Source organism: Aptenodytes patagonicus, chromosome Z (genome assembly GCF_965638725.1).
Source record: "Aptenodytes patagonicus chromosome Z, bAptPat1.pri.cur, whole genome shotgun sequence".
In the NCBI taxonomy this organism is placed as follows: Eukaryota; Metazoa; Chordata; class Aves; order Sphenisciformes; family Spheniscidae; genus Aptenodytes; species Aptenodytes patagonicus.
The window spans coordinates 20,735,161-20,747,443 of NC_134982.1; the positions used below are offsets into that span (position 1 = coordinate 20,735,161).

The following is a 12,283-nucleotide window of genomic DNA, read 5'->3' on the forward strand; positions in this document are numbered from 1 at the left end:
TGATAAGAGGCACATTACTGGGGACTTTGCATTTCCATTTACTAACTTCACACTATCCCTCTTAATTGCAATATTCATTCTAATTCTCCTTCCTTTTATTCTTTTTTTACGTTGCTGATGGCTGCAGTTTTCTTCTAAGTTGTTGATTGGAATACATTTGTTAGCTTTAAAAGGGATGGTAACTTCAGTTGTTTCTCTCACAGTGCTGATGCCCAAAATAATGCATGAGGTGTGAGTGCTCCTCGGTGATGGCTGTTACCTAATATGCCTGTTTCACTGTGCATGTTTATGCAATTTAAAGACATTGTTGAATTGACTCATCTGCATCAAAGTTTTACTGAGTACATCATTATATAGCCGATTACTTAATGCCCTTTGAAAGAACTGAGATTTGTGCCAGTGCACCCTAAAAATCTACGGTTGGGTCAGCATCCGCGTTACCGCCGGCTGGCTGTCAGCACCCCACCTCCGCCCCGCGCCCGTGTCCTCCCGCCGCCCCGCCCGGCAGGTGGGGTCGCCGCGGCGGGCGGGGTGTGCGAGGGGCGGGCGGGAGGAGTCCCCGCGGCCGTGCCTCAGTCCCCGCGGCCCCGCCTCAGTCCCCGCAGGCCCGGGCACGGCGGAAGGCAGCGGTAACGGGTCCGGGGGAAAGGGGGGTGGGGGGCGTTGGAGGCTTCGCCCCTCGGTCCCGCACAGGTCCCCGAGTAGGTGGCTCAGCGGGGCGGGTGGGGTCGTGCTGCCCCCGCCCCGCCCGCCCCTTTCGGGGGGCTCCCACCGCCGGCAGCCGGGGCAGGCAGTGCATGCGCCTTCGGCAGACCCGGCGGCGGCATCTCTGTCCCCCGGGCGGCGTTTCTCGCGGGCGGCGGGGCTGAGCGCCGCTGAGGGGACGCGCCGGCGCGGAGGTAGCTGGGGTCGGGGGGAGCCTGACACCGCTCCCCGTGAGTCCTGGCGCCGGGGGCGGTGGTTTCTGTCTTTCAGAATTACAGGAAAAAGTGTTACTTGTGCTGAGCCTGGTAACTTCCTATTTTGTTACTTCGCAGTCGCGGGGAGGCAGAGGTCCCTGTTAAGCAAAACGCCCGTTCTGCAGCTGCGGTAAGTGAAAAGCTTATTTTTAACAGAGGTCCTTCTGCTCATTTTTGTTACTACGGAGCGTGGGAAAATGTGAAATTCATCCCCTTACTCGAGTGGATCTTTGCAGTGGTGACGCGTGCTTGCATTTACATCTCTCCAGACGTTCATCCCAGACTTGAGGCAGTGCATGCTTCTATGTCTGTCCAGGCCAAGCAACTCCTTTCAGTTTCTTTCTTGTAAGTCCATGAGACAGTAAGAACTGAGGCTTCCTATTTAGCTGATCGCATTTGTCGCTTTTTGGGAAGAATATGATACAGATGCTTGGCAGTGGTTTTCTTTGTGTGTGCAATGGTAAGAGTGAGTTCTCAAAACATTTGCAATATACGGTCATCAAAAGCAGTAAAAGCTCTTTCCTACCTGCTGGCTACTTAAATTGTTTGTATTCACTCAAATTTTCTCAAAGTGGCGTATCAGATTTAAATACACTGGCCCCATGCTGCTTCTATGCTTGCACAATTTCTGCCTCCTGGGAAGAAATGATTTTGTGTTATGGTTTGTGTACACATCCGTCATGAGTATCACCTACATGCACTCATGCTGAAATTGGGGAAGCTGCACTGAACTTCCCATCTGTAATGGACTGTGTGACTGTTGTCTTTTGAAGATGATTGTCTAAAAAGTTGAAATCCAACTTCTAGCCTCTATCTGTGAATTAAGACACTGGGCAGGAGAATGTTTTCATGCTTGAAGAAAGCTTCCTGTATTGGGCAAAAGGACAGAACGGTCAGTTCGGATTTTTCTGTCAGATAGAGGCTGATCAGTAACAAAACAGGTCACAAAAAGGATAAAAATGGGGGGGAAAAAAAGCCTTAGGTTTATATCATAGAGGTTGCAGTATTGAATGTTAAAGATCTTGATTTTTCTATAATAATCATGTAAGTCTGGAAATTTTTTGCATTATTTGGTGCTTGTAGGGAACATTTTCAATTAAAAAATGCTGTACTGGGACATCTCAAAACGTAGCTGTTTTTAGTAGGTCCCGTGGAGCCTGGTTTCACACTACTGTGCCATGTTTCAGTTAGTAGTTTTTGACAAATCTTTTTGACAGAGATACAAAAATATTGTTAGTAATGTTTACAGTATAGGTAGTAAACAAAAGAAAAACAGGATATATAACCTTTATGAGATGATCTGAATTAGTAGGGTGATATGGCAATTGTCTTATGCAGGTCAACACCGAGATAAATATATTTGGGATCACAGAACACAAATGCTCGATAGGACAAAAAACTCTTGGAAAGCAGTAACATAAAGACCATTTTAGATGACTGTCCTCTGTTGGGGAAAAAAAGGGCTAACATTCTGCTTGGATGTACAGTAACAGGAATAGCAGGTAAGTGTCTGGTGGTGATCTTACGTTCCTATAACAAGGTACATGAGGTGTTTAGCATCCAGCAATGAAAGGTGGTAAGGAATTAGGTGAAGGTTAGCTGTGCAGAGGCTTCCCTGTCATGTTATACATTCACTGCATTAATGTATGCAATGCAGACTGTAGCTCACTTCTGTTAATATCTGAATAGTCAGAGCTAGATTATGTCCGCACTTCAGGAAGGGTGTGAAATACTGGAGGACCTTCAAAAGAGAATATAAAAATAACTAAAGGAAATGGAAAACAAACCTTTTAAAGAAGACTTAATGTATACTCTTTACATTTATATAAGGTTGAGATGAATGTGGAGAAGGATATTTGATAGTGAGAGTGTAAGGAAGGGTCTTAATCACTGTGCAAAAGATACGAGATGAAATGGTGTGTAGGTATTGTCTATCTTGCAAATTAACTCCTAAAAACAAGAATAAGTGATGCAATAGTAACATAAGCGCAAAACTCACTATTAGCTGAGTCTGTAATGAGTCTGAGTTTATAAAGTTTTCTAGAATATATGATTAAATCTCTTTTTCAGAATGGTGTATTATGTGTACAGGTAAGCTGTGGGGTCACGGTCATCTTTTCTGAGTGATAAGAAAGTATGAAAGTGAGATTTTGCACTCATTTTGTTCTCTTTCCTTCTTGCGTCTGTGGGAGCACAGGATTACCTGCATTGTTCTCTGCGTTCTTGTAACACTTGCAGCACTACAGTAGGACAGGGATTATAATTATATCCTGCATCTGCGGGCTGTAGCTGATTCCCTGAACAGTCCAGGGAAGTTTTTATTTGCTTTCTTGTGAAACACAGTTTGCTAACATTATTTAAGTGGACATCTGTTTTACTCTGGAACATCTGGAATTGGTCTTAGTTTAAGAGGCAAGGCTGGATGAGGTGAACTAATGCTCTGAAGTAGTACAGAAAATCTTCTGTCTGATCTTCTGAAAAGTGTGTATTCTGTCCAAACTTCAGGTCAAAATCACCCAAATCTGGCAACTGTAAGAGATTTGGGTCTGGCCACCCTCTCTTGATGAGAATTCTATGTTTCTTTAAAGCTCAATGCATGGATCCTCCTGCCCTGACCATCCATTTTTCTCACCTAGTTGCTTAACATGGCTGAGGCACCTTTGTTTGAGTGACTGTGCTCAAGGAAGTGGCACAAAGGCAACCATCCTATCTAATAGGATTGTTCAGAGAGTAATGAATTATTTCAGTCTTACTAACTGAAAACGTCTTGACACAAAATAATCTCTCAAAGTAGACTCTTGTAGCCAAAATAGACTTTGTCGTCCCTCAAACACTGAGCCTAAGAAGAGGGCTCCAAGACCAGACCTGTACATGAAGCCTGCTTAAGCCCTAGTTTGACTGTTTTTTCTTTCTCAGTGAAAAAAGAACAAGGAATGACAGTGCTGCTATAAGAGCTGCAGTTCTGTCTGGTAGTATCACCAACATTCAGTTCTGGTGATATTGATGGCCCGGCCTTTCTTTTAGTGATCATTATCAAATTGGATATAATCATGTAGTTAAAATTAAAAAAGTGACCAATATGTAAAAATGAAGAAGTTAAATCTTGTTTTGTGTTTGTAGCTTTAAGCTTTTTCCCTAAAAATTAAGTTTTTATGATGAGCTATAATACATTAATTAGCAAACAAATAGTTTGCAGCTTTTTTAATCTAAGCATTTTATACCTTAAGATATATTTAGAGGCTTATTTGTTATGCTTGTTCAGAGAGTAATGAATTATATTCTATTTACTAGATATGGATTTAATTATTTTTCTGTATTAGTATCAAGCTGCATTTAGGTAAAAATTGGAATTTACATACAATGTACAGCATTTTATATTAAAATGTATTAATATTCAATATGCTGTTAAATACTGTTCTATAACAAAAGAAAGGGTTTATCAAAACAGGTTTTGCATCTGTAACTCTAGACTATACTAAATAAAATAACTGTTATCAGCACTTATTAACTGAACTGACCTTTCCTGGTCACTATGTCCTTCAGGATTTCAGAACAAAAGTGTCTTACCCTTTTGTGCCTATCTTTTTTATTTAGAGACTGAAAAAGGAAAACGGCTTTCCTGCTTTTTCAGTTTCCAGTTGATTTGCAGCTTTTACATTAACAAGTCATTGAACTTGATGAATACAGCCTTTGTTTCTATTTTTTTTTTCTTTGCCCGCTATGGCATTTTTAGAACAAGTTTCTGTGGTCAAAAGTTGGCACAGCATTTCAAGGGGCTCTGCTCCATGCTGCTCCTTCAGATGTGTCTGTAAGCTTAGTGTTTTCTGTTTTCTCAATAAACATGTATTGTTTGAATTTATTTAATTTAAGTGATTTTAGTAGATTATGATAGCATTATGTTTTAAGGTAGGCTGTCATAATGTAAAATTTAAATATGTTTATTTTGTATTTATTTTATAAAGGAAATGCGCCTAAGTCCTGTTTAAATCAAGTCCTGTTTAAATGTTAAAATTTTAAATCTTATCCGTCCTCGTCTGAGGTTCAGCTGACTTTTTAACTCAGTTAAGGACTGTGAATTATGAAACTGGTGTGCTCGGGATCTTTCACTACCGTGTCTGTCATTTTTCCCCATGGATGAGCTTGTCAGTGCATGATTTATAGGGATTAGACAGCTGGGAAAAGCCATTAGCCGTCCCATCACATTCACTGCTTCCTCCAGTATGTTTACATGTCATTCTCTTCTCTGACCTATGTAGAGAAACCTCCGTTTTCCTCTTATGATGCTCACCGGTACTCGCCCTTGATGGAATCCTGACCAGTCCTTGAAATTGATGCTTCTACATCCTGTTATCTGGGAAGGAGACTGAAATTCATATTTGGATTGTTTGCCTGAAATGTCCCCTTTCCCTCTAGGATTTGTGTAAACGCTGATGGGTTTGAATCTTGGAGTTCTGAAAACTGATGGTTATGGCGTTTCAAATTGCATCTGTGCATAACATTGCAGTCGGGTGGCCCCGCGTGGCCGAGCACAGGCTCAGGCTCCTGCCATTCAGCATTGGCTGATCTCGTATAGGGCAAGGTCTGTCTCTCCATACAGTAGCTGGCATGGCAGAGCTGTAGCAATTGCTGCTAAAGACTAAACAAAAGACAGCAATGGCTATTCAGCTTCTTTCCTCTTTCATAGTTGTTAGAAGAGTGTCAGACTCAGTAGGAAAGGATGACCTGTCAGGTTCCAGCAAAGATGTTGGAAATTCTTGAAGATGACTAGGCTTATGTTTTATATAGGCTAAAGGCATACTGCCTTTCCATTTATAGATGTACCATGTTCTTTATTCATGGTGTAACAGCTACACTGCATGCAGAAGTATGTGTTTGTGTAGTTAAAAACAATCTTAGAATTGGATCTGAATGGAAAAAGGTTTCCTATCCCAAAATGGGGGAGAAGGGTGATTAAGAAACAGCCCTAAATAGATTATGGGGAAAAGTTACTTTTGGTAATCTTTTCCTCTGACTTCTTTAAATTTTTAAACCATGGCTCTTCCAAACAACTTAAATTTCAAAATGAAAAAGGAAAACCAGAGGTTTTAGTATTGAGAAAGCCTTGTTTCATCAACTATGTTACACAATTTCTTATTTTTTTAATGAGACCTTCATTGAGATTGCCCCTTCCTACAAGAAATCTGGCTTTGGTGAATCAGTTTTTTAAATAGTTGAAGAATACAGTTCTGTTCATTCTGTTTGTTTAGTCGTCAGAATTTAGCTTGTATAGGTATCTTTAAGTGAAGCACTTCTGAATTTATTATGTGGCTTTCAGTCAGGAATGTTCTTTCATCACTTTGGCTGTTTACTTAAGAGATCGCACATGTAAAAGAGCTGTTTAGTCACCTATCAGTATAGGGACAACCACGTAAGACATAAGCAGAGTTGTAACCTGCTGAGTCACTACCCTTGTCTCTGACATGTAGTAACTAGCAGCTGGCATGTCAAATAACCAGCTGCTAATTGGTAGCGGAGAAAGTGGAAGGAGATGCAACATAGCATCAGCACTGAACCAAATTAACAGCTCACAGCTGGGAAGAAATGTCATGGAGGTCTCTCTCCCCAGTCCTCTCCTCTATTTCACCAACTCAGATGCCTGTCAAATTATGTAGCAAGTTGCTTACATTTGCTAACGTAGCACAAATACATTTTTTGCTTTGTTTTCTGCTATTTTAGCAAGTGGAAGTGACTAACTGTGTGATGAGCACTAGAAGGGGGGGAAAAGGTAGGTACGGGTACAGGACAAGGAGCGCTCACTGAGTGTGGATGGGGTCTTTGGCTGTTGAAGCTTTCTGGTGAGCATGTGGAACTAGAATTTTTCAAAGGCTTGTAACTTCGCATTGCGGCCAGATTTGCCATGCCTGATCTTTTAGTGCTGTGCTCCACTGTGGTGGAATACGTGGTGGTATGTGGTATTTTTGGCACAAGCGTAATTCAGAAATGTTTTTATGATTTCCCAATGCTATTGAGTTCCAATTCCTTGCTAAAAAAGTGTGGGATTGCTGGAGCTAGTCAAAGGAATATGATTAAAAAAATGTTTTCCTTGGAAACAGCTGAACTATTTTGGCTGAAATGAAGCATCTTCTGTCTTGTGTCCCCTCAAAAATAGCAAACCAGCATATGTAGAGTATCAGCAGAAACTGTTAGAGCTTTGCCAAGTTGTGAGCAAAGACAGACAGTGGGAAGTGTCTGATAAACTTAATAGTTTTTTTCCTTTTTTCTTTTTTTCTTTTCTTTTTTTATAAAGCAGACTGTTCTTCATCTCCCTGCTAGAGTTTATGCACCCTTTGAATTCTTGTATGCTTTAACCAAGGCCGTGGTTCCGCTCTTACTGTCTTTTCATTTTTCTCACAAACTCTCAGTGAAGACCTATAAAATAATTTAATTTCCAGAAGAAGGGTAGCTGCTCCCAGATAAAGTCAGTGTCCATGTCAACTCACAGTTGCTTTTTTTGGACCAGATCTTGTATTGAAATGGACTGTTAATTTTATTAAAAATGTTTTGTAAATTGATCCTTTCCTAGGCTGGAAGGGACTTTACATGTCCTATCTGGGGAGAACGATGATCTTTGTTTTGTTCTTGGTATTAGCTGATTTTTTTTTTCTTTTTTTGAGTAGGCTACAAGGTGGGAAAACCTATTAGCACTTTTTACTTAGAGCAGTGTAATCAAGTTCAGTATTGACAGCTACTCTGTGGTGACATTGCTTTTCTCACTTTTTGCTGGATTCGTCTATAGTTGCATTATTTGAAATGATGGTGCTGCCTATATGATCTGGAAGTGGTTGTTTCTTGACATACTGTTATCTAATCTTATGGCAACTTTTACTGTTTTTTGTTACTGGGTAGTTATGTTCGGTGAATCTAAGGAAGAAGTTAATCACTAGGGGAAATTCTTTAATTAGTCACGGCCATAATACTTAAACCTTGTATTCTGTGGTTGATGCAGACAAGTGGAAAGCCTGTGTTTTGAACCATTTGTTTTATTTCATGAAGTCTTTACAATACAGAATATGTGGTGAGCTTTTATTACATGTTGCTAGCAGTTAAGTCTACAGAAAAGAAAGAATAGAGCTTTATTGTTTATGTTAAGTGCCTTAAGCTCTTTCCTATAAACAATTATATGTATGCTTATCTTCACATGCCACATAGAGGATTTGGTATTCTCATGAATGTGTATATCCTTCAAGATTAAAGCCATATTCCTAGAGCTGTTGCAAAAACATTTTATTTGACTAAAAAATTGTTTACTTTTTAAAGTTTTTTTTAAAAATGCTTATGCCAGTGTAGTATCTGTAAATCATTATTGATTTGTCTTTGGCTTACCATTCCTCCTCTGTCAGATAGTTTTGATTTGGGCCCCTCACTACAAGAAGGATGTTGAGGTGCTGGAGCGTGTCCAGAGAAGGGCAACGAGGCTGGTGAGGGGTCTGGAGAACAAGTCTTATGAGGAGCGGCTGAGGGAACTGGGACTGTTTAGCCTGGAGAAAAGGAGGCTGAGGGGAGACCTCATCGCTCTCTACAACTACCTGAAAGGAGGTTGTAGCGAGGTGGGTGTTGGTCTTTTCTCCCAAGTAACAAGTGATAGGACGAGAGGAAATGGCCTCAAGTTGCGGCAGGGGAGGCTTAGATTGGATGTAAGGAAAAATTTCTTTACTGAAAGAGTGGTGAAACATTGGACCAGGCTGCCCAGGGAAGTGGTGGAGTCCCCATCCCTGGAGGTATTTAAAAGACGTGTAGATGAGGCGCTTAGGGACATGGTTTAGTGGGCATGGTGGTGTTGGGTTGACAGTTGGACTCAATGATCTTAGAGGTCTTTTCCAACCTCAATGATTCTATGATTCTATGATTCTGTGATTAGGCACATGATGTTGTAGTGCTCTTTGTTATTTTGCTTGGTTTTGTTGATGTTCATAATCATCTTTGAAGCGTGTTGGTTTTCTGCAACTAGCAGTCTCCTAGCTAATGAAGTACTGACTACATCAGTGTTTACCACAGCTGTATAGCAGTCATTGGTGTGTGTTTCTATGAAGTTGGCAAAGCCTTTTTTAGAGTCATCATTACGATTTTTCTTTATTTTTGAATGGAATGTAGTTTTCTTACAGCCATGACTTTGGGACTGATTTTTTTTACTTTGATATCTTTCTTAAACTTTAAAAAATATAGTAAGAACGAACACACACTTTAGTGCTTACAAAATATATTCTTAGCTTTAACAGAGTGGGACTTCTACTATCTCATCAACATTGCTATAGAATATATTCTAAAATTTAAAAATAACTATCTAAATATTTTTAAATCTGTATCTGTTTTTAATTCTGCACCTACTGGTGCGGAATACTTGGAACAATTGCTTAAGGTTCTTTGTTTTATTGCCATCAATAGTCTTTACTGCTTTGAGAACAAGAACTTACACCCTAGGTAACTAAAGTAGTAATAGATTATCTTTTTTGTAATTGCTTTGTTTCTTTTTGGTACACATCTTGCTACAGCTGTATTTTAGGAGTGTGTCACTGGGCAAACTCCTCCCTCATTTCCCTTTTTATGCCATGTGTCCTTTTCATTTTTTTCTCCTGTTTTGCACTGTCATAGCCTCAAAGTTTATAAAATGCTTCCTGAGACAGACTGAAAATAATGTTTAAGATGAGTTCTGGCAGGAACTGAGCACAAAGCATTTTTTTACTATAGTTTTCTCTTTTAGATTACTGTAAAACTATTTTGTAGCAAAACCAAGAAGTTTTTGTGGAAGGGACCATAATGTAGGGCAGAACCCCTTCTGCCTGTATCCCACCCATAGATCTCTGTCCCGAACAGTGACCTGGTGCACACCTGCTTCCTAGCATTGTCTAAACCTGTGAGAGGAGGAGGTGCCTTGTTTGGTCTGAAAGCTGCTGGTGTACCTGTTCTAGGGAGATAGCACCTGCCTCCCACCTGGAGCCCTCCTGAGATACAAGTTTGCATGGAGAGCTGAAATTCCAGCAGCTCCTCCGATAAATCTGAAAACCTAATGTGAAACAGGGGCCCTAACTAACTGCAGCAATAGTAATGCCCACCTTTTGCTTATGAACATAGTAGCTAGAGCTACTCATCCAGTAAGTAGGAATATTGGGCCCTAGGCCCTCATCAGCTGAAGGGAATCTGAAACCTCTATTTTTTTTATAGGCCCATCTCCTACTTACTAGCCAAAGGAGTAGTCTGCGTTGCAGCATATTCTGCCCTTCATGCTGGAGGTAGGCCGCTTTACAGACAAGGGTTGTTACAGACAAGCTGATGAAGCATGGGCTGGATGAGCAGACAGTGAGGTGGATTGAAAACTGACTGAATAAATGGGCCCAGGGGGTAGTGATCAGTGGCACAAAGTCTAGTTGGAGGCCAGTGACTAGTGGCGTACCCCAGGGTTCAATACTGGATCCATTCCTGTTTATCATCTTCATTAATGATTTGGATGGTGGGGCAGAGTGTACCCTCAGCAAGTTTGCTGATGACACCAAACTGGGAGGATTGGCTGGTACGCCAGAGGGTCGTGCTGCCATCCAGAGGGACCTCGGGAAGCTGGAGAAATGGCCTGCTAGGAATCTCACGAAGTTCAACGAGGAGAAGTGCCAAATCCTGCACCTGGGGAGGACCAACCCCAGACACAGACAGGGGACTGACCAGCTGGAGGGCAGCTTTGCAGAAGAGGCCCTGAGGGTCCTGGTGGACACAAGGTAGAACATGATCCAGCAATGTGCCCTAGTGGCAGAGAAAGTTGGTGGTATCCTGGGCTGCGTTAGGAGGCGTGTAACCAGCAGGCCAAGGGAGGTGATGCTTTCCCTCTGCTCAGCACTGGTGAGGCCACACTTGGGAGTACTGTGTCCAGTTCTGGGCTCCCCAGTGTATGGGCATACTGGAGAGTGTCCAATGAACGGCCACAACGATGATTAAGGGACTGGAGCATCAGTCATATGGGAGAAGGCTGAAAGAGCTGGGACTATTCAGCCTGGAGAAGAGAAGGCTCAGGGGGGATCTCATCAATACCTGAAGAGGGGGTGCAAAGAGCACAGAGTCAGGTTCTTTCCAGTGGTGCCCAGTGACAGAACAAGAGGCAGTGGGCACAAACTGAAACACAGGAGGTTCCCTCTGAACATCAGGAAACACTTTTTCACTGTGGGGGTGACTGAGCACTGGAGCAGGTTGACCAGAGAGGTTGTGGACTTTCCATCCTTGGAGATCTTCAAAAGCCATCTGGACATACTCCTAGGCAACTGGCTCTGGGTGGCCGTGCTTGGGCAGAGTGGTTGGATCAGATGACGTCCAGAGGTCCCTTCCAATCTCAGCCACTCTGTGATTCTGTGAGTGATGACAGCAGTGCTTGAGGCAAGGGGAGTGTTTCATTTCTGTCACTGTTCCCCTGGAGCCCTAGATTCAGCTGTACCTTTAGAAGAAATCATTCTACTTACTTGCTTTCCTCCTTCTTACACAGACTTTTGGGTTTTTTTGGCTGCACAGCAGTTCAGCTTCAAAGAGCAAGCCAGAGAGGTGCCTTCCCTTGCCTTTGCACAGTGTCCTCAAGTCTGGTGCCTGAGACACTTAGCTGGGATAAAACCAATGTGAATTCACTCTCTCTCAGGTGGATGATGACCTGGGACTGTTGCCTGCTTCCTGAACAATTGTTTTATTAGGTGGTGGTGCACAAGAGATGCAGATCATTCCTTCTCATGCAACAGCCTTCCTTTTCAAAAGAATTCACTCTGCTAAGTGAACCTGCTCAGAAGATGGCTAGGCAGGGTGGATTTCAAGTGGATGTTATTCCTTACCAATTCTTTACACAGTCCTTGGAAGGTAAATTACATAGGTGGATTGGATTGCCGTCAGAAGGATTTCAGGTGCACTTACCTCTCTCTTCTTTATAGGAAACTTACACACTTATCATAGGAAAACTGCATCAAATTTCTCCCATCATGCAGGAAAGTAACATTTAGACAAATCAATACTTGAACACAAGTGAGAAATGCTGAATAGCATTATTACCTCTTACAGTTGTTACAAAAATGCTTACAAAGTATTACAAGGGCATCTTTACTTAAAGTATATTACTTTTATTTTATGACAGCGTTTCCTGCCTGTAGTTACTGAAAAGGAAATGTTCAACTGTTTGATTTGGATGTTTGTCCTGCTCTGCAGCTCTATAGCAGGTATGTTTCTTGATTATTAGCACCTGTATTGCCATAAGAAAGTCTTCCAAAAGGTGACCTTCTCCAAAGGAAATTTTGAAGAGTTCTGAAAATGCAAAAACTGTATTTTAAAAA

The 12,283-nt window shown here is 41.7% G+C and overlaps 1 protein-coding gene across 1 annotated transcript in view; it reads left to right on the forward strand.

Moving 5' to 3' along the window:
* The first annotated feature begins 579 nt into the window (after window positions 1-579).
* Window positions 580-12,283, forward strand: part of IL31RA (interleukin 31 receptor A) — a 38,364-nt gene continuing 26,660 nt past the window's right edge. The window contains exons 1-3 of the mRNA XM_076362030.1: window positions 580-629; window positions 1,038-1,089; window positions 12,088-12,169. Of these exons, the coding sequence (XP_076218145.1) occupies window positions 12,118-12,169 (52 nt within the window). The 5' untranslated portion in view covers window positions 580-629; window positions 1,038-1,089; window positions 12,088-12,117. The remainder of the gene's footprint in view (window positions 630-1,037; window positions 1,090-12,087; window positions 12,170-12,283) is intronic.